This window comes from Perna viridis, chromosome 7 (assembly GCF_037379345.1).
Source record: "Perna viridis isolate PV_CMFRI_1.1 ecotype Kerala chromosome 7, ASM3737934v1, whole genome shotgun sequence".
NCBI lineage: Eukaryota > Metazoa > Mollusca > Bivalvia > Mytilida > Mytilidae > Perna > Perna viridis.
In genome coordinates this window covers 44,883,266-44,905,918 of record NC_142451.1, presented here as the reverse complement: position 1 = coordinate 44,905,918, position 22,653 = coordinate 44,883,266, and the positions used below count along the sequence as shown (strand labels likewise).

Here is a 22,653-nt window from a genome sequence, read left to right as displayed (position 1 = left end):
AATAGTTTACCTTATGAAGAATGGGACTAAAATATAGTGTACGGTGAATAGAGTGAAAACAAAGGGTAATCAAGGGAACACAGATTCTAGCCGTAAATCAAAGAATGTAACCTAGGGACAAAGACCGGACATGGAAAACACACAACAAAGAACATAAAATAACCAAAATAATACACACAAAGCAACAAAAGTAAAACAGCAACTCGGACTCCATTAAGAACTGGGAGCATGAACCAGGTGCTACGGTAGGATAAGCATCCTCTGCATTTCTAAAAACACATGCCGAGTTGCTCATGTTGCAGATGGATACACCGTTACGGTCAACGATAATGACGTCCATAAAACTTCTGAAGTGATGACATCAATGTTTTAGCAATATAACCCTGTTTCATAACCTACTTTAAAAAGTCTCGAAGGAATTTTCGTACAAATTATTAAATTAATCTGAATATTTGTTTTTAAATTCTAACTGAAAACAATAACAAATTAAAAAAAATTAACAAGCACACATTAACAAATCATTCCTATTTACATGACAGACATGACAACTACATTTCATACATTCAGACAAAATATATGATACAATGTTCAGGATGTTAAAACTAGTTACACCTTTCGAAAGTACTTTAAATTATACATTGTTTATCGTATGACGTATAATCCGTCAAATTCCACATATTGTCCGAAAAAAAAACAACATGAAATAAGAAGGATATATCCTATTTTTATATACTAATACATCATAAACAACCACAAATTAGAATTCTACAAGGTAAACAGATGTGGGCTACATAACTTGTGAAACTTTAATGTATTTCAAAAGTATAACTTGCATGTATAAGGAAAATGACGATCTTTTTGTTGTATCTAGTTATGAATATTTTTAGTGTTGAGGGAATATTACATGTCCCAACTGGATCATTGGTAAGATTTTATATTTGTTGTTTGCTTTTTTCAAAATATTTTGTGTATTGAAGTTTCATATTCTTTGTCCATTTTTTGTTTTTTTGTTTTTTCTTTGTATCATAATTATAGTATTTTGTATAATGAACAGGTTCATGTAGCAAAGGTGCCATAGAACAAGATATTGAAAAGTTTAAATTTCTTGTTATTTGTGCATGGAAGTCCTATTTAGATACTAGTCAAGTTGGTGAAAAAAGACATCTGGTTACTGAGAAATATGTTCAACGATAACTCATATAAAACGCATCATTTTCACACGACCCTTGAATTAATTCACATATGAACACATGTTAAATACATATGTTATTTTAAACTTTACCATTTGACGTTTTGTAAAAAAAATAACCTTTTGTTCAACAGTAAAGAATTTGTTTTTAGAAGCCTGGCTGTGTCCCTCCTAATCCAGACTTAAGGTGTGTGTGGTTTAACGACCAATGCAAAAGCAACGACTTTAATTGTCCAGCAGGTTGGTAACTTAGATAAACTAGTTCTAAAGGGAGGTTCAGCTTTAACTGGAACAAGGTAATAAATACTCGTGGAAGTATATATCGGGCATCCTTTGATATGAAGATAAAGTCTACAAATAGAGCTGATTTGCTAATACTTAGATTTGTACTTGTTATTTTTTACAATGTTCTAGAAAATTATCTTCGGATCAATTAACATCGTTTACTTCTTTCAACGTTTTTTGTTTTAGCTTTCATTTTATACTTAGGATATAATTCTTTGATTCTTCAAACAAAAAAACTTCAAAAGGAATAGAAGATAGTTTAGGATTTTTTTTTAGTATTTTAGGAAATCCTTAATGCATTGTTTAAATGTCTTCATAACAGGTAAAAAAGCCGCCGAATTCAAATTATATTAGACATATTAAAGCACCACACGTGCTGTGCGCTTTAAGCAATGGGATCACATAACAACATGATAAGATAGATTTAATGCACTTAAGGTAAAACACTTTAAAATGTTTATTAAAGATTTTTCACAGACTTTGAAATTCCTTTTATCGATCCTCTTGCATGTAAAAAAAACATTAATATTTATTTTAATGTTTAATATTTTAGGCGAGATTTGCTGTGGGGATCAGTGTGGAACCGCTTGTTCAAAGCCTGGTATGTATTTTATGATGTCCCTAATTGAATAAAATGAAAACAATTCATATCATATATTCAGCAATAAAGATAAGATGCAATTCAGTCTAGCTCTCTACATTCAATCACGAACGCCATGTACACTTGAATCACGCCTTGTTCATTTACAATTGTTCTTTGGTGAATACGATTTTGTGAGAAAAATAACATAGATTGTGTGTGATATTGGCACTTTGCTGGTGTTGTCGTTCTTGATAAGGTTGATTTTAGTGGACGATGAATGTATGGTTTTCTACAAAAGTGCAGATCAAAAGACAAGAAGGACTATCGTTACATTTATATGATAATATAGCATATATAGTCCGAAAAAAAATCCTATGTTCGATGGGTTTGCAACGCAATGAATCACCTCTACTATAGACAACGTCAAAATTTTGTATGGACTGGCACTTTAATTGTATGTCATGATTGTTGTAAGTTTGCATGTTCGGTACCATACTGAAGTTACTTTATAGATTTTCAATATTTATTAACTAATTCCAGTTTGTGACCTACCTAAAGTTACTGGTCCGTGTCTAGGTGACATTGTACGTCTCTGGTACTATGACAAGGTCACTGATTCCTGTCGTAGATTTAACTATGGAGAATGTGCAGGAAATGCAAACAGTTTTACATCATTGGATGACTGCAACAAAGTGAAATCAACTTGTGGTAATGCTACATAAGTTATCATGGTATATTTCTGGCTAACAACTTCACATCAAGAACTACAGCTGTTTTCAATGCATTCACGGATCAGAATCAAATAATGATTATAAATACTTCATGTCGGTATTGTCACAAAAAGTCGCATTTGTGTCAAAAACCTGTCAGTTTGTCAAACTTGTTGAGAGCTGACGATCAAGCAAAAGGTGTTCTTTATGTGTTTATCATTCTTTTCAAAATGCAAGATATAAAAATTATGCACATTGTCGATCTATGCTTAGCATTTACGCGGCGTACTTTTCTGCAAATTGCACATAAAATGCATTTTTTGAGTTTGTCAGGTATCGTTATTTGAATCAATTTCAGATATCATAAAACGAAAATGATTTCAATGACCCATTTTGTTTTACTCAAATTGTACACTCGGTTCAAACATAGTTAAGATGCGGTCATTTTATGTTTTGGATCCATGGAGAGTTGGTTTTATCATTTATTTTTTTTATGGCGGAGACATCTGATTTGTAACCTCATAATTGCAATCTTTTGTAATGTTACATAAAAACTGACTTAAAGAGGTGACGCATAACGACAGTAATTTCGTATGAATTTGGACCTGTAGGAACTTCACACAAGACACAAAACAAAAAAATGATACATATTTATTAATTATACCTGAATATTATTTGTCAATTAAACCATAAATGTATAAGTTTTTTTTTCTTCTCTAAAATTTAATTGAAAATAAACACTATTAAACAAAGTTCATGGATTTTTTTTAGTTTAAATAGATCTCCTAGGATTCCAGGTTTTGGTGTATACATGTAACAATAATAAAAACACCTATAAATCATATTTTTACGAACAGATATAGAAATGATAAAATAATTTGCAGCATGTCGCCTACCTAAGTACACTGGGCCATGTAAAGCAAGCATAGATAGATATTATTACAATCACAAGAGCGGCAGGTGTGAGAAATTTATATATGGTGGATGTCAGGCAAACAAAAATAACTTTGAAACTCTACAAGCATGTAAAACAACATGTGGTAGGTATTGCAGTTTAAATATTAAATGACATTCTTTAAGTTTTTGTTTCTTGTTTTACAATTTTTATTATTTTAATTTTAACGTTATTACATACATTTTAATTGCAATACATTAAAACAAGTACAGTTTGTGTATATTATGATATTATGACGTAATGGTGTTCATATTGCCCAAGTAAAAGGTCCAAGGTGTGTCAAATTGGCCCGGGACAACTCTAAAAGCAAATATGACGAACCCAGAATCTAGAGTTTTCTGGAAATGCGTTGGTAAGACTGGTATTACTCGAATATGCTTATATTGGGCTTACTATTTTAGGAGTATTTACGTAGGACCAATATACTATAGATATGAGCTTAAACATTCATTTTTTTGTAGGTGATTTCCCTAACCCTTCTCCAATTAGTAAGTATTTATTGTATATGATAGTTGCTCGGGCGTTAAACCCAAATAATCAATCATAGTATTTGATTGTAGATCCAAAATGTTCTACTCACTTTCTTTTTTTGTTTAATTACAAATTATAATCATTTCCAGATTTGTAGCTATTAATCTTGATAGTATATACATGAATTTGTCATTGGAAAGGGAAACTGATTTTTTTTTTCTCTGTGAAAATGTTGTACCTAAGCTGTATATCTTTATATAAGAAAAATACAAATAAATAAAAAAAAATATAAAGAATTATCTTGTCATGAACATTATGGTCAGTTTAGACAGAGAGCTATGAAATATAAAAGAATACAAGCATCACACGTTACATATATGTGGTCCTTTTAGTAAATTATGGTTTCGTAAGTACAGCTCTTCAATGATGTAAACGTCTCATTTCCACAATAAACCATCCACACATTTCCCCTAGAAAAATCCCCACCATCCATGGAATCCCCATTGTATTTTCGTTATGAAATATTTACATTATCAAATTATATTGAATATTTCTAAATATAAACATGTTATTTTCAATTAAATGTAATATATTTTGCATATTTGACCCCATTTAAAATCACCACTCCCACCATATATCATCCCCATTCTCCACCCCCATATACCATATATCGGAAGATTCCCAATACTAGACTGTAATTGCTTTTTGTTTTTGTTCTATTATAATACCATATATTTTATGCCACCCATTTCTAAACTAACAACTCATTGTTAAAGAATAATCAAGGGAACCAAAGTTATAGGGTAATGAAAAGAATGTAGTCCAGTGACAAAGACCAGACATGGAAAGCAGACATACACAACAAAGGACACAAAGTAATTAAAATTATATATACAAAGTAACAAAAGTATGAATGAGCAACTCGGACTCCACTAAAAACTTGGAGCATGGACCAGGTGCACAGTAAATATATCACTGCTTTGTACTACATGTACTAGTGTTCTCGAAATTATCCATCCACAGTTTTCCATGTATGTATATTAAGTATCGATTAAGACTAAATTTGTTTAGTGTCCGGTACAAGTATATTTTAATTTAAACAAATATGATAAGAAAATGTTTGAATTCAAATATATTGAAACTGTTAAAAGGTACCTGTATTATCTAATTTTATTTCACGTGAATTGTTTGATAAAATTGCTCAAGTATTGCTACTGACCAGTTGATAGTAATTAATAGGACCAATGAAAAACCTGGAAAGTGTCCTGTTCCTACTGAAGTTGGAATATGTGTGGAAAAATGCAGCAAAGATGGGGACTGCAAAGGGACACAGAAATGTTGTTCTAACGGTTGTGGACATACATGTACAGATGTACTTCCTGTGGTAAAACCTGGGTTTTGTCCACTTCTTCCTCCAAATACAGTTGGTCATTGCGCTGAAATTTGTACTGGCGATGCTAGTTGTCCAGGAACACAGAAATGTTGCTCGAATGGGTGTGGTCATGAGTGTTCATTTCCAACTGGTGGAATTAAACCACCACGTAAGTTCTGATAACTAAAAAAGAAATTGTGTTTATTGCATTTAAAGATAAATGTCTGTTTTCCCTGTAACGTACTTACTTACCTTAAAACAATGTTTTATATGAATATGTTTTCATTTAATCAATATGTTTTCTCTTACATTCTCCTAATTATTTATGAAGCATGATTTAATTGAATACATTTGTAGATTTAGTATAGTTGTACAACGTTCCAAGAATAATATAGAAATTTTAAGTGTTATTCATCATAAATGAACCTTTACAATTTCGTATCGATGGATATTTGCTAAAAGTTGTTTTTATTTCTTTGCTTTACAGCATGTCCCGTCGGGAACCCCCTTACAAAGACAGGAAGTTCAGGGTTGGTGTATTGCGGGAAAATTCCAAATAATCAGAGTTGTCCTAAAGGATATTACTGTAATGGAGTTGTGTGTTGTCAGCGTAAGGATGCCGGGCAAATAAGAATCACTACACAAGTCGTTTAAGCGCGTAAAATACACGTCTTACGTCTACTTAATAAAACAATTTCTCCCTAAATGAAAATGAAGTGGCAAATGTGCAAACGCACAGAAATCAAAGAAAATTAAAACAAACCAAACTAATATCTAAACATACAAAATGGGAGTGTTTTGATCATGCCAAAGTACTTTAACCCCACCACATATTTTGCACCTGTCCCAAGTCATGAATTTCTGGTCTCTGTATGTCTTGTTTCGTTTTCCCTTTAATTTTATTCTTATGCTGCTGGACAACCCATGTTTAATGTTGTGTTGGGGCCAGCCTACCTTTTGTTGCGAAGGTTTCCTCATTGTTCATTGAAGACCTATTAATGGCTTTGAGATGACATTTGTCATTCTGTTGGGTTTCTTTCTTGTCTCTTTGACATATTAATTATATCCATTTTCGTTTTAACCAATAAGGACCAAACGTAATATATTAAAAAAAAGTCTAAAAATAAACTCTGGAAGGTGGGTAAGTTCCTACATCTTTCTTCCAGCCATCATCCGACTTTTTTTTAAGGTCTACTTCGAAGAAGCGAAAGTATATAAGTGTTGGAGATCGCTTATAAGATAAAAAAGACAATTTGTATTTATAGTGTTTACACATCAACTACGGACACAATAAATCCTTTAAAACATCAGCTTTAGAGACTTTGCTTTCGTTTTATCAAACGTGATTTTATTACATGAACTTATTTATAGGATACAAAGGTTTACTAGTTAGTTAATTTGTAACGTCTGCATAGGAAACCAATCTTCATGATGGATGTCATCAATATAAGTAATAATGTAAAACAGAGATTTTGAAGATTAAATGAGCAACCAGTACACCACTAAGGCCCCGGATGAAGAACCTAATAAGCAACTTGCGCTTTTCCTGATATATATATGCCAAGTTGCGGCTAAACCATCGCATTTTTTTATCAAAATGTATAGATTACTTATAGCTATTTACCGACTGAGAGCTTCTTGTCTTTTGTCCTATTTTTTTCGTTGTGTTTTATGTTCATTGTTATTCGTTTTCATTTTTTTTCTATGGATTACGTCTACTTTCGTAATTTATGAATAGAGTCACGTTATTTATTTAAGGGCCTTTTACAGCTTGTTTTATTAAAAGTATGGTATGGGTTTTACCAATCATTGAAGACAGTGTGGTGACTTGTAGAAGTTTAATTGGTCTTTGCTTTGCTTTTGGTTGGTGACCGTCTCATTTGGAATCATACCACGTCTCTGTTTTTATCTTATTTATTGTTATTTGTGTTTTTAGTTTATTCTCTCTATATACGTGTGTTTGTGTATGTTTGTTTTGAAGTGATTAAACTATAAATCGTTAAAATATGCATTTACGAAAAAAATTAGTGTTCAGACCAAATTCACGACAAATCTTAATTTTGTTTTCAAATCAATGTAAATGATATTATATTTTATAGAGGTATGCAAGTTTGGTCCACCATTAAATGGAATATTTTGCGGTAGAGGTTCTGAACGGAAAGACTGTCCAAAAGGCTATTCGTGTAATATTGCACCTAATGATGCATATGCAATCTGCTGTCCATCTGGTAGGTATAGTTGACCTCCTCGATAATGACTTACCTAACATTTTGCAGCGAAACCCATCGAAAAAATGTAATTTGAATCATTTTGTTCTTTTTTTAATATTCAGCCAAGAATGCAATCCTCATTGCTGAAACATTATCCTTAGTGTTTCGATTATTTCTAACTTTGAACATCGTTTTGAAGCCGTTTTTAATATTTTCATGCCATCAAAACAAGAATGGCTCGCTGAGTAGTAAAACACAAACAAAAACATACTCTTTTAGCTCAATCATGTTTTGTCTAGCTCGTGTTTCAAAAATCAAGACATCTAAACATTCATAATTTTGCGTGATTTTGATTTTTTTTTAATCTCTAGGATACAGTATGGTGCTTATTTTGCCAAACAAGAGCACTTTATATTTCATGAGTGTAGGAAATCTTTCATCGCTAATTCAATACCCATATACTTTTTTTCTTTCTACTATTCGGTAGGGTTATAGTGACTTTGACACATTATGTCTCTCCTCTTGTGGTCATTATACCAACAAAACACTTATCGCCATTTTGTGTCAATTGGTTTGCCAAAAAATGTGATTTATTTTTTTTTCTTTCAGGTAAAATGGAATAGGTTGGTGCCAGTCTGAAAAAGGCTTAGTTATAGTAAAACACACTCAAATATTCAAGTGTTTTTTAATAATGTGAAAAAAATGTAGAAAGAAATGTACGTCATGCATCAATAAATTGCGATATAAAGTTAAGTGCTTCCTGCAATAGAAAAACCAAAATTGAGTTTTTTATGCGTTCCTCTCATGATTTCCTGCTTTTTAGATCGCTTGAAATTACATATTTAATTTTTCTGACATCTATGGCAACACCGCCTGCACTAAGTCTAGCGCCCTAGACCACTCGGCCAGCTAGGCTATATAAAAATATAGCTTTCGCTGGCCGAGTCATTCCTCCTCGTAGGATTAATCTAGTGCTGTAACTGAGTACACGATGTATGGTAGTACGGGACAGTTCATCTAGGTGTTAGTATGCAGGATAGAGGATCAAATAAATGATGCATATCACAACAATATATATATATATAGTGTACAACAACTGGTATTGGTAACTTGTGGCTGTCTAAATATGATAGATTGTTTAATAATGTATTTCGTACTTCAAAGTGGTGGTCAATACACAGTTTCTCTTGTATTTCTCTTTGGGCCTATCTTCAACACCAACTTACCCCACTGATTGATGTCTGAAAATTGGCAGCAATTTTCTATACATGATTGACTTTAATTCTCAGAATTATTAACGGAATTCAATTGGTGTAATATTGACCTTTCAATGGACTCTGGAAGGAGGCTACATACAAATATTTCATATCTGCAACTCCCTCTCCACCACTTGATGGACCATAACAAAATAATAATTTTATGTCAATGTGGACAGATGATTCTGAGTTAAGATCAAGCCTACATCAACATTACATCACTGATAATAAGTAACTCACAATACAAGAAATAATCTACAGCTGCATAACAAATATAAAACCGTAGGAAATATTTCTTAGTTATAACAGATAAAACATTACACAACTTAAGTACAATACAATAAAGACAGACATTTGATAAACAGGAAAAGGATATATGACCGAGTTGAAATATGAGTTGAAATTTCATTAAACTAAAGCTTAAACCTAATTTGAAATAAGTACTCTGGACAGTTGAGCTGACATAAAAATTCTTGGGCAGAAGTAAGCATATCCAAGAAGTAAGCATGCATGGAATAAAGTGAAACGAACCCATCCCCATTCATTTCTTTAAGGGGGCATAACAAAAACAATTGAAAACATGATTACAGCAGATCAAAACCCTCTATAGTAATGTTGGAATGAAATGACAAGTTGGATGAGGTTAGAAGTAATATAACAAAGTACATCATCAGTCTTACCTGCTAAATCTATCAATGAAAAATTTCCATGTAGTCGATCATTACTCCTGAAAAGTTAAATTTGATAGTTAAAAGCAATGAATTGATTATCTATCTGTAGATTCAATTATACTTGGGTACATTTCAAGCTTTGCAAACTTAATAAAACTACTGACTTTGTTTTTATTTCATGCATTTTTGCATATTTCCTTCAAGAATTCACATTTCTAAAAACACAATCAAAAAGCCTTATAAAGAGGTATTTTTCTAAGATATAAACACAGAAAAATAACTTTGAACATTGTCTGTAGTCAACTTTAATGTTGCAGAAAACTTCACTGAAAAGTGGCAAAAAATGGAAACAAAATCACTAACTTCCTTACAGAGCCCATGATCATATTATTACAATTCTAGGATCGCAGACATTTCAATTCAAATTAATTTCAAATAGAATGATAACAATTTTTAGGCTACTGCTTTTCAAAGTAAACATTATTCATAAAAGAAATTCTCTAATGTAGATGGATTTGCAGGTCCATTATTAGGATCTAGTGAATCTACCCCTTTCTGTATTAATACTGTTTGTTTGTATTACATCTGTAATAGTAAATTTATAATGCATATTAAGCGAAAGGTTAAAGATAGGTCCTCTAAATGCTTAACACCAAACATAATTTAAAAATAGTAGAATGATAAAATACATGTATACAATGCTACCATATACTGATAATTATCATTATATATCAGAAATTTTCCTAGCTAAAGGTAAAAGGATATAATCATAATGAAACCGTAATAATAACACTATTCTTTTACCTTTTCCGAACAATTATTTGGAAAACAGCATGTGATCTAGAAGAATGTTGATTTACCGATGTTTGTCCTGATGTCCGTACATTATTGCCATGTTGAATAAGCCGTAACATATCATCAACTGAGTCTATCGATTCTTCTTTTAATCCAACTACTTGGACTTGAACTTTGTGATCTTCCAATACTCTGAATTTTATTTTTTTATTTAAGAAATCAAAAACCTGAAATTTATATCCAAAAACATACATATATATTTGGTATTTAAAATATTCTTAGGGCAATTAGGGCACATAAAATAATTCAAATATTCTTTGGACCCACTTTCACTTGAAATACAGACTGAAAATGTTCTAGATAACAGATAAATATGACCATAAACATCAACCTTATACAAGTAATAACAAATCTCATAATTTGATTATGATCAAAAGTGACAATTTATCTCATGGATAGTCTAAAGCGTGGTTAAAATTTAGCCAAATAAAACTTTGTTTGACTTTGACCAACAAGTATTGAATAACCTCATGTCAGGATTCAAGATCACAGACAAAACCAACTGTCTATGGAAACAGGTGATTGCAGCACCGTAGCTATATTAAATTAGACATGACCCCTAACTGGACTAATATCTTCTGCAGCCTGTTAAATCCTGTACATTTAGTGACTGATGTGGACACAAACTCATATTGGACACAATTTTAATGAGGGATAGACTTAAACCTTTTGACAAACAATTTGTGGCCATTTCTTAAACTCCCAACTTGAAACAATTATATACTTTTGTTGACAACACAATAACAAAATATGACTACAAAATTCATGACAAAATGAACATTCCAATATTGTAATTTAGCACCACATTAAGTTTCATAACAATCCTGCAAGTTGTTGTTGACAACATATGAGACAAAGACAAAGTCCAACAGCCATCATTTCTACAATTTTTACCCAAACAAGATTGGTCTTTAATCCATTATTCAAAAAATATCTGTGGTTTCAGTGCAGTTGATTTTTGAAAAATGGCCAATAGACTCTGGTGGCTATCTTGTTTAATAAAATAGAACCAGAATGTTATCCCATGTTAAAGTTGTCTCTCTCATTATTTTTGTGAAGTCTGGGCACTATTGGCTAAGTAGAAGCAGGGATACAGGCAAAAATAAGCTTCCACATAGGGACTCAATGGTAACTTTTGAGTGGCTGCAGCCATCTGAGCAACACAAAAAGTGGATCATAAGTAGAGTGCATTGAGGTCATCAAACAAATCAAGTTTCAAAACATTGGCACATGTGGTTTAAGAAAGTTGATCTGAGATAATTGGCCAATCAGAGGTTGAGATAGTATCTTGTGGCCATCTTGTTTTATCAAATGGAACCTAAAGTGGATTCTTTGAAGAAACTCATGCATACATCATTTCTGCCAAGTATGATTAAAATTTGTCAAAATTTTGTATCTATTTAACTCCAAAACAAGTTAAGATACCCTACCCTCAAAAAAACGTTTAAAAAAAAATCATAAAAATCAGATCAACAAAAACATTTTCCCATCAATTCTAATTATAACACCCATTTCACCTGTTTTAGCCCCTTATTGTTAAAAAGTGTGGGGCAAAAAACCTGTAAAAACTATTTGGCCCTCTGTCATGTCATTAGGAACAATATGTTGAAATTTCAAAAAGATTGAATAAGTTTTACTTAGTTCTAGTGAAAAAAACAAAAGTTAACAGATGCCAACAAAAATGACATTATATTTTCCTGCAGACACTTGGTTTTTGTGATTACTTGAATATCAGGTGGCTGCTCTTGACAAAGACCAGACATGGAAAACAGACATACACAACAAAGAACATAAAGTAACTAAAATCATACATACAAAGTAACAAAAGCAAATAAGCAATTCGGACTCAACTAAAAACTGGGAGCATGGACCAGGTGCACCGGCAGGGTAAGGGCCCTCTGTTTTTCTAGAAACACCTACTGAGTTGCTCATAAAAAGTCAAGTCAATATTAGATAAACGAGGAAAGGAATACTATGACTATTGAATAAATCTGTTTTCATAGAGCAGATGGATACACCATAACAATCCACGAGTTCATGATGACGACAATAAAACTTCTGTAGTGATGACTTCAATCTTGTAGCAACATAATGCTGTTCCAGAAGCCTATTTGTTAGAGTTCTAGCACGATACAAAAAGTCTCCGTAGTTTCGGCAAGCACTTGCAAAACGTATGAGTTGTGATATGAACACTCCATACGCAGGTGTTGAAGGGATGTTGCCACAGATGAAAGGAAAGTTGACAATTTTGAATGAAAAGTCAACACGTTTGTCGTAAAGTTTGGTCGATAGTTTTCCCTTACCATCGATTTCTAAGTGTAGGTCAAGATATTAGGCCGACTTCACAGTGTCTGTAGTATCCTTTATCTCAAGTTTTTTGGGATAACATGCGATGTATCAAATCCCCGAAATTAGGATTGTTTAAAGATAATACATCATCTATATAGCGGATACTGAGATCAAAGGATCTAGCCAAATGATATTCTTTCTTTCGGATCAGATCAGCTATAAAGTCAGCCTCATAAGAGTGAAGGAATAGGTCAGATAGTAAAGGAGCACAATTTGTTCCAACTGGAATGCCGACCATTTGTTGAAAAACATGTCCACCACATTGGACAAATATGTTGTCAATTAAAAATTCCAGCATTTTGTAAACATCTTCCCCTTTATGTTTGGAAGATGATTTGGAATTATTTCTTACAAAGTATGAGGAATCCCTACCAAGACCTATATATTTGTATCTAGGTGTACCATTTTTTTTTGGAAAAACAACGATGTATAATGTTTTTAAGTCGGGATTTTAACTGAGTATGGGGAATAGAAGTGTACAGTGTTAAAAATTATAGGTTTTAATGCTATTATATTTAGATAACAGTCTTGAACTGATTGTCTCCAAAAGATCTTTCAAATTTTTCAGTCTCCACATTGAATTATTACCACTACTTGAGTACCAAGTGTTGTGGTAGGACTGTGACAGTTGTGAGTATAGAAGTTAAAAAGTTTTGAAAGAGGTTTGGTGGTACATTTTGCAGATCCAGCTATGAAACGTTGATTTTATGGATTCTTGTGGAGTTTAGGAATCCAGTACATAGACGGTAAATCACAATCATCGTCCTTGGTAGAGAGACCAAGAGGATAGCACAGATTTATGGTTTTCCACAATCTCTTCTTTGGAGAGTGTGGTAGCAGTATAGGTCTTATCACTGCTATTATTTTCTACGTCTACCTCTGACAATTAACATTGGATGTAAGACGTGTTGCAGACAAAAACAATGTTGTTTTGGGCTTTGTCTGCTGGTACTACAACGTATTTGTCATGTATAGTAGACAATGTTTTTTTTGCTACATCTGGGTCTTTGAAAACGGATATAGCCTTGGCACTCATTGACCTACTTGAAACTTTGAACGAATATGCTGAAATGCCACAATGTCAAAATTGCCCCCTAAGGCTTTGATATTATCTAATAACCTGATTATAAAATTATAATTAACAAAGAGCTTTGCAGAACACAGCATGATTGGACCCAAGCATGTTGAACTCTGATCACTTGGGACAGACACAATATTAATTTTTGACTCACTTAAGCATTAGGACTTACACAATAACTGGTTTGGAAACAATATTGCACAAAATTTCTGCTTTGAGGGTGCTCATAAAAAACCTTAGTCTATGATCCTAATAACTCTAAAAAGGTAAAGATATCTGGAATTTAAAAAAGGCAGACAGGGATTTTAAGTTCAATAAACAAATGCCAACATTTTGAAAATATGGTAATATATTACATATGGTGTAACAGTCTTCATTGTTCATTGGTTATTATGATCACATGATGCCAAGGATATTCCACTTACATGAACCCTTGTTTCTATTTTTAAATTGATGCTATGTTTCTATTTCTATGTATATTGATGCTATACTTCTAAATTTAGATCCTGTCATAAACGTTCCATAATTACTCTCAACCAATCATGGCGGAAGCACCACAGACTAAGTAGACAAAAAGAAAAGTTGCAAGTTTAGCAGATGGAGATATAAACAAATCCAAGGGCCATAACTTTCGTAAAAATCATTCAACCACAACCAAAGTCGAACTTAATCCGTAACTGTTCATAACAAGGCCACATACCAAAAACAAACTTATTACAAGTTATTTAAAAGCATTACAACAGAAGAGGATCCCAGGAGCCTGAATAGCTCACCTTGTTGAATTTTGCCTTTGAAAGGCAATAAATTAAACAAAAAGTTGTCGAACAATTTTGACTCAAGAAGTCTTTGGTAGGACTTATCACAAGATCTTTTCAACAATTGAAAGTTTCTTTTAATCTATCATAGTTTTCAAGATATTTAAAAAGATAAAGATATTTTAAAAAAAAGTCATTTTTCCCCTTTCAAGGGCAATAACTCTTACAAGGAGTCTGAAGACTTTTGTAGTCCTAATTATATGGATCATTTCAGCTATTGAAAGAATTTGGATAAACCTAACGGTTTTGGAGATATATATGTGAAAAACTACTGTCTGACCCCTATGTTCTATTTTTAGTAACAGCGGCCATGTTTTTCGACAAATCAAAAATCCCCACTTCAGTTCTATGCAGTATACCCCAAGGAACATTCATACGGAGTTTGGTTTCAATTGGTCAGGTAGTGTCAGAGGAGAAGATTTTTTGAAAGAAATAGCATTGAAAATAGCAAAAATCGTTAGAAAAGGGCAATAACTCCAACATGGCTTAACAGATTAAAACCAAAATTTGACCAGAGATAGATCTCATCATGCTGCACACTTTTACCTAATTAGAATTCAGCTAAACCTAACGGTTTAGTAGATATATGTGAAAAACTACTGTCTGACCCCTATGTTCTATTTTTAGTAACGGCTGTCATGTTTTCAACAACTCAAAAATCCCCATACAAGTTCTATGCAGTATACCTCAAAGAACATTCATACATAGTTTGGTTCTAATTAGTCAAGTAGTGTCAGAGGCAAAGATTTTTTAACGAAATAACATTAAGACTAGCAAAAATCGTTGAAAAAGGGCAATAACTCCAACATGGCTTCACGGATTAAAACCCAAATTTGACCAGAGATAGATCTCATCATTCTGAAAACTTTAATCCCATCAAAATTCAGCTTAACTTAACGGTTTATATGTGAAAAACTACTGTCTGACACATATGTTCTAAATTTAGTAATGGCAGCCATGTTTTTCGACGAATCAAAAATCCCCACATCAGTTCTATGCAAGATACCCCAAGGAACATTCATACATAGTTTGGTTCTAATTAGTCAAGTAGTTTCAGAGGAGAAGAGTTTTGTATAATTGTTAACGACGACGGCGGAGAATACGGACACCAAGTGATGACAATAGCTCACATGACCTTTGGCCAGGTGAGCTAAAAAAGTGCGGAAAACACAGGTGAACGCCCAGCATTTCCATGTCCCCTTGTGACACATCACGGGGGACAACAAAAGTCTTCAGGGGTACTGTGAAACAAACGGAAAGAAGGGAAAGGTGCCGTCGATCATTATCAGTTATATCAGATTCACTTTTATATAACAAACAACATAATAAAATAAATTTTGCGTAGTTTCCTTAAGTTTTGTTTTGGAAAATTTAAACTTAGTCCTTTGTAAGGAGATTACATGATCATGCAAAAATAAAAGCATTCAAACTCATCTGCCTTTACTCATTTCGATTGCATCTATAAAAACCTATATCCACACAATTGTTTTTCTCTGTGGCATGTTTATTTGATTCACAGGAAAATGTATTACTGAATTTTATCAACCTTTTATTAATTATAGAATTGTATAAATTTACATAACTATAACAATGCACAAGACGAGTCTTGATATTTTGGAAATTTGTTATATTAGATAATGAATGAAATCATACCATGAATTTAACAAGAGACTCGCTCACCTGGTTTAATTTTGCCTTTCAAGGGCAATAAACTAAACAAGAAGTTGTACAACAATTCTGACTCCAGAAGACTTTGATAGGACTTATCATAAGGATCATTTCAGCAATTAAAAGTTTCTATCTATCACAGTTTTTAAGATGTTGACTGAAAACTGTAAAAAAAAAATGTCATTTTGTCCAAGGTCAATAACTTTTACAAGGTATCGTCCGACAAATTTTATCCCTGAAGACTTTTGTAGTCTAAATAATTAGGATTCTTCCAGCTATTAAAAGAATTTGGCTACACCTAACGGTTTTAGAGATATAAGCAAAAAACTAATCTCACCCCTATGTTCTATTTCTAAAAATCCCCACATCAGTTCTATGCAGGATACCCCTAGCAACATTCTTACCAAATTGGGTTTCAATTGGTCAAGTAGTGTCAGAGTAGAAGATTATTGAAAGAAATAAAATTAAAAATATCAAAAAATGTTAAAAAAAAAGGCAATAACTCCAACATGGTTTAACAGATTAAAAGGAAAATTTATCCGCAATTAGATCTCATCTGATGAACACTTTTACCCCATGCCAGAATTTAGCTAAACCTAACCGTTTTAGAGATATATGCGAAAAACTACTGTCTGACCCTTATGTTCTATTTTTAGTAACAGCAGCCATGTTTTTCCATGAATTAAAAATTCCCACAACAGTTCTATGCAGGATACCCCAAGAAACATTCATATCAAGATTGGTGCCAATTGGTCAAGTACTGTCAGAGGAGAAAATTGGAACCATACTCAGAAACAAAAACATGAATTAAAGTCTTTTACAAGGAAACTGGTTTCTGAAATGTGTTGTCTTACAAACACTGTCAGAGTGATTCAATATGCAACCAGTCTAATCAAAACGATGTCAATGTTTAAGGACAAACACAAATTTTACTGAAGCAAGTGCACTTAACTGAAGTTTGATGGGGCATTTCAGAAAATCAAGCATCTATGAAACACATGGTAACTTTGACAGCCCACCATTTTAAAAATAAATGAGTTAACTCCGTGTCCCAGAATTATCCCTGCTTACCTCTAGATTTGCAGTTTACAAGTCCAAATGGCTCAAAAATAAAAACATATGACTTAACTGAATACAAACCTTGCCACTGTTTTCTCAAAGAAACTTGAATGCACTGATAAATCTGCTTTCTTGTACTTCGAATGGAACAATTTGAACACATCCCTGGCTGTACAAGGTACACAATAATTAAATATAATGTACAAACTTTCATGCCAGTTTTTGAATAGAATCATTTCATCATTAATACTACATTATTATTAATGGATAGTGTCATACTGAATCTGTATTACAGGATTTATAGAATGAATATTGGGAAATATGGTCATATAGCACGAGCTTGAAAGAGCCATATATATACTACGATATACTCATGCAATTTTTTCATGTATAGTAATTTTTTTAAATGCTTTTTTGTCACCCATGAAATCATGAATTTGATGTTACATTGCACATTTTAATGCACACTTTCTGTGATAATTGTTAAGGTGCCATACAACAAATTCAATATATTTTTGGATTGGATTGAGGTTAGGAGTATTGGCTAGATGCGGAGACAAGTATGGCTGATGAGATCAAATAACAAGATTGATATGAAAACACCTCTTTCATGACCCCTTCAATGGCTTTATATCATCAGTCAGAACAAAATACCAAAATTGCAACTAATGTAAGTTGTAACATACAGTTTGTCTGTGTTCCTATCTGATTTTATTTATGCCTTGAACTTACCTGCTAAACAGTATATACCCTTGGAACAGTCCTGCTGTCCTTTGGAAGAAAAGTCGCCACCCATTGTCTGAAAAGATTGTCAATTTCAATCCATTTTTTGTCTTTTTTGTTTTTTCTATGTTTTTTTTTTTTTAGTTTCTAAATAAAATTACAGGAATCTACTAAACTGAAAGGCACATGAGTGACTTTAAGGTAACACAATCTATAATACAAAGCAAAATCATATAGCCTAGACATTTTTTTTCTCATGATGTAAGTACATGTTCATTCTGTAAATTAGTTGAACTGCTAAAACTTAACGTTGATCTTACTTAAAAACCAAATATCAACTCATTATCTAAAACCACTAATAATATACTTCTAAGGGCAAGCTTGATATGACTGCAAAAATTGAAACCCTGAACAGCTGGGACAGCTGGAAAGTAGACACACCATGGAAGCTTAATACATCTTCAAGTTTTTATTGCGAATTGACTTTTAAGAAGAATCAAAGTGTCCCCTTTCTGTTCCTTATTTCATAAATGGTTTCACTCATAACCTGAAAAATCAATGCCAACCAACCCTTGGGAATATGGAACCTCGCAGCAGAATTTAAAAGAGATTTATTACTCTATTTCTGTGTAAAGAACAACAACATTGCCATACCATATTTTACCCAAATCTCATATTTACATGTACATATATAAATATGAACACACAAAGCACCTAAAGTTTCAAATACTGTATTTAGTCATTGAAAGCAAACTTATGTTTTTCAATAATGCTCTTTGTTTTGTAGTGAATAAATGACCGATCACAGTGTACCTTCAACATTATACCTGAAACTAAACTAAACTTTTTCTCATGTACATGTATGAACCTTTATATTCAATAAAATTCATGACACTATACTTATAGAATAACAAACCTAAACTATTTATTTACAAAATTTACATTTTGGCAAATGGGGACTTAAACAACTGCAGCTGAAAATAGAATGTATATAATGTCCCTCTGGAAAGTGGGACAACTCAACTATGAAACTTGGAAATGAGAGAAAAAATTGTATTTATTATTATTATTAAAAAATACTTTTAATAATTACCAAAATTTGAATTGACATAGCCAAACTAATATATTAAAGCATGTTAAAAATAACAAGGCAAGAATGGTAATAAAATAGTAAGGCATTAAAACACATGTAAGCATGGTATCAAAACAGAAAAAAACATTTAACCATACGTAAGCATGATATCAAAACGGGGAAACATTTAAATATACGTAAGCATGGTATCAAAATGGGAATACATTTCACCAAACGTAAGCATGGTATCAAAAAGAAAAGCATTAAACCATACGTAAGCATGGTATAAAAATGGGAAGGTAATTAGCCGTACATAAGCATGGTACAAAACGAGAAAATAAACCATACGTAAGCATGATATCGAAATAGACAGGCATAAATTCATAAGTGAGCATGGCATCAAAAAGGGAAGCATTTAACCATATGTAAGCATGGTATCAAAATGGGAATACATTTCACCATACGTAAGCATGGTATCAAAAAGGAAAACATTTAACCATACGTAAGCATGGTATCAAAAGGGGAAAACATTTAACCATACGCAAGCATGGTATCAAAAAGGAAAACATTCAACCATACGTAAGCATGGTATCAAAAAGAAAAGCATTAAACCATACGTAAACATGGTATCAAAATGGGAAGGTAATTAGCCGTACGTAAGCATGATATCGAAATAGAAAGGCATACATCCATACGTGAGCATAGCATCAAAGAGGGAAGCATTTTTAAAAATTATTAGCAAGGTTTCAAAAAGAGAAATATACAACATGAGTACACATGAAAAACAAAAACATTAAAGTATAGATAAACATCAAAATAAAGATCATTGGTCAGTAACTACATATGGAAATAATAAACAATATAAGTACCCTAAAGCACTGACAACATGGTGAGTGGTGGGTAGGATGGCGAAAATTTAAAAGAAAACACTAATTAGGATGACCTCAATAAATAGTCTGTTAACTGAACAAGAAACTGCAAAACTGATGACGTATCCCTGACTTGCCCCACTTGACCTATTACCTAATTACGAAACAGCCTCTGGGGTTATTGAATAAACAGCTGGTTGTAGATAATTATTATTCCATTTGCTAGTAGTAAATTTAATATGCTGATATCTAGACAGTTATTGTTTTGACAACTTATTCTAAATAATATATTGTTATACACTTTAAACCCAGGAAGCGAAGGAAGCCTAGCATCCCCTGTCAAGAACTGCATTATTAATGGACGATTAAGATATCAAGGTTATCATGTGTACTGACAACTTTTTTACTTCTCCTTGTCTTTAAACTGAGTGGTGGGAAAACTATGGTACTACTGCTTGTGGCACTGGTTTGCCAAATGATATAATGTGTCCAACTTTTTAAAATTGTCATTGCTCATTAGCAAAATTTGTTGTTCAATGACAAGCATTTTTTACCGTTTCCAGAGAATAGTTCTAGGGATAGATTCACGAGCCAAACAGAGCGAGGAATGATAGGCAGACTGGATAGAAGACACAACCTTAACCAAATCTTCTTTGGCTACACCAATAAGAAACTTATCTAGTCTTTAACCAATATTTGTTAAATATCTTACATGTGTTTTCCCACTTCCTGTCTGACCATAGGCAAAACATGTTGACATTCCTCCATCAAATATACTTTCTACTAAAGGCTTGGCAGTGAATCTGAAAGGAAGTATAACAGGCTCATTAGCTATGTACATGTTCAGTGAAAGCTGTGTCAACTAAACACTTTCAGACTATAGAATTTGTACAATTTAAATAGGTGTTTAGACAGGATCAAAATATATTGTTTATGGCATGGCGGTTGTTCAGAACATATCTGCATTAGACTAGTGCTGATTTCAAGACAAGTTTCACTTAATACACAACAATATTCAAATGATATAAGTATTCTTACTAGATATTATTGAGATGGAATCCATCTTTTTGGAAACCCACTGTGGTAAAAATCCTGTACATCAGCCACATTCAATTTATCAGGAAAAACTCATTACAGCTGAGACACAAAACATTCATGCAAAAAATCATTGATCTGACCTTCGGGTCTAAGTTCAAGGTCAAAGATCATCAACCATGGTACATGACAAATTGTCTTGAGCTGACCTACCCTAATGCCAAATATTAAAGACAAATAAGAGGCTCACAAGAGCCTGAATCACTCACCTGGTAAACCATGTCATTTTATATAATTATTTATTTATAAGCATAATATTAATGAAATAAATACAAATTCAACAACTTTGATTTCCTTGGAACACTGGAAAAATCACTAAAAGTGGATTTTCAGGGGTTTTTAATTCTTCCACAGATTTCTCGCTCTTCTCCCTTTCATTACATAATTAGTGTGACGTGGCTTGTTACATTTATGGCAGGAATATTTTGATTTGCATTCTGATGCATTGTGATTTACGAAGCAATTAAAACATATCATTTTCTGTTTGATTCTAGCTTAACGTTTCTTGCCAGTGTCATATTCAGTCCATTCAGATGGGTGATGGGTTCCAACAAAACGTACACTTGACCTATAACTTATCATGGTGAATTTACATACCATAAAATCATGTCATAATCTGCAAGCCTTTAGAAAAAAAAGTCAGCAAAACAGTGATTTCAGTGAACTTAGTTTAGTTCAAGGCCCGGTAAATCATCATAGCAAAATGAAAATTAAACTTAACCTGTAACTTATCATGGTGAACTTATAGACCAAAAATCATGTCATTATCGTTTAGATAAAAAAAGGAAAAAGTCCGGAAAACTGAAGATGGATTGACGGATGCAGTGTGGGAAACCAACGCTCGCCAGCTCGCCAAATACGAGATGTATATTTTGACGAGTTCTCATCAGCTTACGCTCGTCAGTTTGGCGATCATTTTTTAGGCAAGTTCCAAGGAAATTAACCAGCCAACATGGTTATTTAGTAAACATCCCTTAACATCATACATTAAAAATATGTTCCCTACATTTTAAGAGGTGTAGCTTGAATATGTCAAGTGAATTTGTTGCGTGGGGTATAATGAATTCGGTAATTTCAATCTTGGACTTTCTCAAAATGTTACAACTTTGTTATCAATACGCCAATATCAGAATCTAAAATTCATGTTGAAAATATCGATAAATTATGAGAAAAATCTAGATAATAAATAGGATAATCAATTGGTGAATAACCAAAATATTGAATGCCTGAAAATTTAACTTGTGTGTGGAAAACGTTGCTCACACTCATTAAATCTAGGCATTCTTCGGCACTAATGTTAATACTTTGGTTGTTCACTTTTTCCAATTAATTCTACTATTTGGAATGTTTACTGATCCAACCACTTTT

The 22,653-nt window shown here is 32.6% G+C and overlaps 2 protein-coding genes across 2 annotated transcripts in view; one reads left to right on the top strand and one right to left on the bottom strand.

Annotated features, from left to right (window-relative positions):
• Window positions 1-744: 744 nt before the first annotated feature.
• LOC148612886 (uncharacterized) lies at window positions 745-8,528 on the top strand. Its single transcript, XM_088594748.1, has 10 exons — window positions 745-924; window positions 1,342-1,429; window positions 2,028-2,075; window positions 2,598-2,765; window positions 3,652-3,807; window positions 4,184-4,210; window positions 5,423-5,734; window positions 6,053-6,175; window positions 7,665-7,793; window positions 8,385-8,528. Exons 1-10 carry the CDS (start codon window positions 847-849, stop codon window positions 8,396-8,398), a joined length of 1,143 nt encoding a protein of 380 aa, XP_088450874.1. The 5' UTR covers window positions 745-846; the 3' UTR covers window positions 8,399-8,528.
• A 952-nt stretch (window positions 8,529-9,480) lies between these two features.
• Window positions 9,481-22,653, bottom strand: part of LOC148612884 (kinesin-like protein KIF2A) — a 30,319-nt gene continuing 17,146 nt past the window's right edge. Inside the window, 6 exon segments of the mRNA XM_088595412.1 lie at window positions 9,481-9,758; window positions 10,507-10,724; window positions 10,991-10,999; window positions 17,616-17,695; window positions 18,259-18,325; window positions 20,903-21,021. Coding sequence (XP_088451538.1) covers window positions 9,626-9,758; window positions 10,507-10,724; window positions 10,991-10,999; window positions 17,616-17,695; window positions 18,259-18,325; window positions 20,903-21,021 — 626 coding nt within the window. The 3' untranslated portion in view covers window positions 9,481-9,625.